The 5,436-nt window shown below is 39.4% G+C and overlaps 1 protein-coding gene across 1 annotated transcript in view; it reads right to left on the bottom strand.

Moving 5' to 3' along the window:
- The window catches only part of hcls1 (hematopoietic cell-specific Lyn substrate 1), a 16,277-nt gene extending 11,104 nt beyond the window's left edge, over positions 1-5,173 (bottom strand). The window contains exons 1-7 of the mRNA XM_058417565.1: positions 5,046-5,173; positions 3,438-3,521; positions 3,192-3,265; positions 924-1,053; positions 360-470; positions 168-222; positions 1-34 (exon numbers count right to left, since the gene is read on the bottom strand). The exon at positions 1-34 is cut by the window's left edge and continues 77 nt beyond it. Of these exons, the coding sequence (XP_058273548.1) occupies positions 1-34; positions 168-222; positions 360-470; positions 924-1,053; positions 3,192-3,265; positions 3,438-3,521 (488 nt within the window). The 5' untranslated portion in view covers positions 5,046-5,173. The remainder of the gene's footprint in view (positions 35-167; positions 223-359; positions 471-923; positions 1,054-3,191; positions 3,266-3,437; positions 3,522-5,045) is intronic.
- Between the last annotated feature and the right edge of the window lie 263 nt (positions 5,174-5,436).

Here is a 5,436-nt window from a genome sequence, read left to right as displayed (position 1 = left end):
ACTCCGAACTTCCCTCCGAAACCTTTTGAGTGATCTGAGATGTTAGAAGAAAATCAGATTAGATTTTATACATCGGCATCATCTCCGTTAAGCCCGAGCCTGAGGTGCGAGTGGTGCACACACTCCACTTTCACCTGAACATCGTGTGTGTTTGTGTAATGGAGTACCTTTCTGAGAGGCGTGCTGATCCACTTCCCCTTTATACTCGTAGCCCAAAGCCGACTGCCCAGAGGAACCGGAATAAAATCAGACAGAAGCAGCGAGAACGTAATACAGGAATGTGGAAAACTTCATTCATGTGAATAAACCTATAGATGATAGAGTAAGGTGTGATGTACTATATGATACGTGACCCTTACCTGGTCCACATGGTCCTTCTGTACGCCGAATTTCCCTCCGAAACCTTTTGATGCGTCTGTCTGGGACGAGTGCTGTGCCACCTGAGCTACGTAGCTGTGCCCCACTGCATCCTGGGAAAGAAAATGTCATGGCAGTTTAAACTACAGTGTGTGTGTGTGTGTGTGTGTGTGTGTGAGAGAGAGATAGATGCTTCAGCTTTATTCCATCATCACATGTGAAAAGGACCTCTATGTGCTGCTCAGATTAGAGAAATATGTATCTGTGACTCCGCCTCTTTTTTTATTAATAGTGCATAATAATAAAAATGACTATAGAATTAAAAAAATAAATGAATAAACTCATTTACTGTAACAGAAACATCCAATAAAATTAAAATGCTTTAATAATAGACAAGTAATCAGTATTTAAAAAATAACCATTAAATACATAAAAATAAATAAATAAATAAAATATTTAAAGTAAAAAAATAATAATAATGATTCTGTATTTTATATGCCTTTTCTACATATTATTTATTTATTTATTTATTAATTAATAAATTAATAAAAAATAATTTTCCAGACTTTATCCATCCTGTCTTTCTCGACGCCGAATTTCCCTCCATATCCGTACGAAGCTTTAGGACCTTCCTCATGTTCCTTCTTCTTCACCAATTCATGCTCCTTAGACACCTTCTGTCTGAGATCAGCCACGCTACACACACACACACACACACACACACACACACACGTTTGTTTTTTATTACATCATTCTACAGAAATCCCAGAATTCCTCACTCTGATATTCCGGATCATTCCACACCACGCCCTGAGTCTGATACGCAGGTCATCTTGTGAATCTTTGATTGTTTTTGTGAAGTTTTGATGTGAAAACACTGTTGCTAAGCAACAAAGAACAATGCATATTAAACTGTAAGCTACCTAATGACAGGCTAATGACTTATTTAGCTAGCACATGAACTTAAAGCCCTTCTGCACATTTGTAGGCATCCACACGTGATATCTGAGAGTGTTTAGGGTTACATTTAGGTTTGTGATTGGTCACGGCTAAAGCTAATCAAACCAGGAGGCGGATTTGCTAGCGAGCGAGCAGAAGGTAAAGTGGTTAGCGGTGAAGTCACAGGGCCTAATGAGCAGGTTTTATAAGATTATTTATATGCGACTTCACTGATTCAGCATTTCACGTCACTCCTCCTGTCACTTTCCCAGAATGCATCTGTCTCTGCTGATTCGCCTTCTCTCTAAACTGAGTCCATATTTGGGTGTGTGATAGACTGCAGCACTGCTACTTCCTCTCTGGGTCTCTCTCACTTCCTCTATCTGTCATTCTGGGTGACGTTTTAACCGCCGTGGTTTCGGTTCAGTGCAGAATAGAAAGGCCTGAGACCGCTCTGACTCGAAGTGTTTTCTACATCATCGGAAAGTCTGTAAGAATAGAAACAACTCTCTGAGCTGCGTGTAACGAGATGATAGCCAATAACGCTAAAGCTAATAATAACCTCTGAGATGACGACGCTGGGTTAACTAAATGTCCTCAAGCAGCCGAGTCACAACAAAGAGAGTCAGTCAAAAAGGCAGACTGTCCGTCAGTGAGTCAAATCAAACAATGATTGAGTCCTTCAGAGGCAGTTAGTGAGTCAGTCAATAAGTCAATGTCAGTAAGTCAGTCAGTCAATGAATCAGTTTAAAAATCAATGAGCGAGTCCGTCAGTGAGGCAGTGAGTAGATCAGTCAATGAACCATCTGTCAGTCCTTCAGTGAATCAGTGAGTCAGTCAAACAATGAATCAGTCCATCAGGGAGTCAGTCAGTGAATCAGTGAGTCAGTCAATCAATAAATCAGTCCATCAGTGAGTCAGTCAGTCAATCAATAAGTCAGTCAATCAATGAACCAGTGAGTCAATGAGTCAGTCCATCAAACAATGAGTGAGTTAGACGGTGAGGCAGATAGTGAATCAGTCAATGAGCCAATATGTCAGTCCATCAGTCAATCAGTGACTCAGTCAATGAGTAAATCCATCAGTGCATCAGTCAGTCAGTTAATGAGTCAGTTTATCCAGTCAGCTTATGTCAGTTACTCAGTCTGTCAGCCAGTGAGTCAGAGAGTCAGTGTATCAGTCAGTCAGTGAGTCAGAGAGTGTGTCATTCTGTCAGTTAATCCATTAGCAAGTCAATAAGACAGTAAGTGAATCAATCAGTGCAGCAGTCTGTCAGTTCATTAATGAGTCAGTAGGTGAGTCAGTCATTCTATCAGTTCATTAGTGAGTCAGTAATTCTGTGAGTCAGTCATTCTATCGGTTCATTAGTGAGTCAGTAAGCGAGTCAGTCATTCTGTGAGTCAGTCATTCTATCAGTTCATTAGTGAGTCAGTGAGTGAGTCAGTCATTCTATCAGTTCATTAGTGAGTCAGTGAGTGAGTCAGTCATTCTATCAGTTCATTAGTGCGTCAGTAAGTGAGTCAGTCATTCTATCAGTTCATTAGTGAGTCAGTGAGTGAGTCAGTCATTCTATCAGTTCATTAGTGAGTCAGTAAGTGAGTCAGTCATTCTATCAGTTCATTAGTGCATCAGTAAGTGAGTCAGTCATTCTATCAGTTCATTAGTGAGTCAGTAAGTGAGTCAGTCATTCTATCAGTTCGTTAGTGAGTCAGTGAGTGAGTCAGTCATTCTATCAGTTCATTAGTGAGTCAGTAAGTGAGTCAGTCATTCTATCAGTTCGTTAGTGAGTCAGTAAGTGAGTCAGTCATTCGTTGAGTCAGTCAGTGAGTCAGTGTATAGAGAATATAAAGTAATCTTTCTTTTGAAGTGTTCTGGTCTGTCATGCTGTATATTACCTGATGTGCTCTTTGCGTCCTGATCCTTCGATGGTTTTTGATCCCCACCTCTGTTCCTGCTCTGAGACATCGTTCTGACACAAAACAACATTCTCATATTATTCTATATTCATATCATATCCAACCCTCTCTCTGAATTCCTTCAACAGCTGGACTGGAGTTCAGAATAAAAGGAGTGGTTGTACAGATGTGAGGTCTAAGGTGCTTAACAGGTACCAGGTAACAGGACAGGACGCTGCTACGTACCTCAAAGTCAGGATCTGTTTCCCAGTCGTCTCCCTCAGATGCCACCTTCACATTCACATTGTGACCCACCACAGATTTCCACATCTATGGAGGAGAAAAAGTCCAAAAACCTTCCTTATCTCTCACACAAGTAATGTTAGCAGCTCTCTGAAACCTCATTGTATATTTAAAGCTGCTGTAAGTAATGTTAGCAGCTCTCTGAAACCTCATTGTATATTTAAAGCTGCTGTAAGTAATGTTAGCAGCTCTCTGAAACCTCATTGTATATTTAAAGCTGCTGTAAGTAATGTTAGCAAGTCTCTCAAACTTTAAGTACATTTAAAGATGCCATGAGGAATGTTAGCAAGTCTTTCTAATGTTACAGTAAATTTAAAGTTGCTGTAAGTACTGGTAACAGGTCGCGCAAACTTTAAAGAAAATTTAAAGCTGCTGTAAGTCATGTTAGCAAGTCTATCTGATATTACAGTGAATTTAAAGCTGCCATAAGTAATGTTAGCAGGTTGCTCAAACTTTAAAGTCAATTTAAAGCTACTATAAGTAATGTTAGCAAGTATTTCTAATGACACAGTAAATTTAAAGCTGCTGTAAGTAATGTTAGCAAGTATTTCTGACACAGTAAATTTAAAGCTGCTGTAAGTAATGTTAGCAAGTATTTCTAATGACACAGTAAATTTAAAGCTGCTGTAAGTAATGTTAGCAAGTATTTCTAATGACACAGTAAATTTAAAGCTGCTGTAAGTAATGTTAGCAGGTCTCTCAAATGGCAGTAAACTTAAAGCTGCTGATTATTAAAGCACCGTTAGCTCTAGGACAGAAGCTGTATGCTGCTGCCGTTTCTCATCGGAACAGGAATAGGAAAAAGCTGGTCACTTCACACTCACAGCTAAAAAAAACTAGTGTGAAGATCTGATCATGATGTGAGGAGAGTTAGTTTAAAGGGTGTGTATTAAAAATCACTTACTGACGCTTTAATATTACTTGCTGCACTGTTGCCTTCTGTTTTCACATGTACTTTAATTAAACTATGAGACTCTATGAGAGATGGTTGGGATCCGGATATCAGAGTATGTGTGTGTGTGTGTGTGTGTGTGTGTGTGTGTAATGCTATATTTGGTCATTTAATGCTATGATTAACTCCACGTCACTCCATCTGTAGATAAACACTTTGTTTAAAATCCTCGTTGTTGTTTCATCACGATACACACACACACACACACACACACACACACACACACACACACACTTTTTCACACTTATACACCTTCCTGTCGCTGGAGCTTTAATTTTTTTTTTCCGTGACACAATTTATTAGTTCCTCAATTTTACTTTTTACACTTTTTTTTACACAATAAACTTTAAAAATAAATAAATAAACAAACAAACAAACAATTCAGGATTAAAAAAATCAAAGCACACAAACCACCGCTGTGAAATTCTGGAGCAGAAAAAGCAACTTTTTGTGGCATATTGATAAGCACACACACACTTCCTGCTAAAACTGAAATGTTTTTTTTTCATAGCGGTGCATGTTGATCATTATAAAGTTATCAGGAATCACACAGAGAGGTTGAAGGAAGAAGGCAGGGAGTAAAGATAGAGGCTACTTACATTGTGGAAGAGGAGTGGAGTAAAGAAAGATGAAGAGAATAAAAACAAATGATAAAAACTGGAAGAGCTGCACTTGGTGAAGTTGCACTCGCGGGCACGAGGAGAGAGAAATGCGCGCTCACGTAGGAGGAGATGGAGGAAGTGAGAGAGAGCGAGAGAGAGAGCGAGAGAGAGAGAGAGAGAGAGAGAGAGAGTGTACAGGTTGATGTATTGCCCCTGAGATGACCAACACATTGCCCTCAGATGGACTGTTGGTCATTTGTTTGTTTTTTCATGCAGATTTCAAGAAAGACTCTCCTGTCTATTTATTTATTTATTTATTTATTTAAAGCAGTGTTGTTGGTCTCGTCTGAGCGTGCATGCACAGTGGAGGAAACTAGTCACCATGGCA

Source organism: Hemibagrus wyckioides, linkage group LG19, assembly GCF_019097595.1.
Source record: "Hemibagrus wyckioides isolate EC202008001 linkage group LG19, SWU_Hwy_1.0, whole genome shotgun sequence".
Taxonomy (NCBI): domain Eukaryota; kingdom Metazoa; phylum Chordata; class Actinopteri; order Siluriformes; family Bagridae; genus Hemibagrus; species Hemibagrus wyckioides.
Note: the sequence above shows the minus strand (reverse complement) of the source record. Positions and strands in the feature narration are given on the sequence as shown.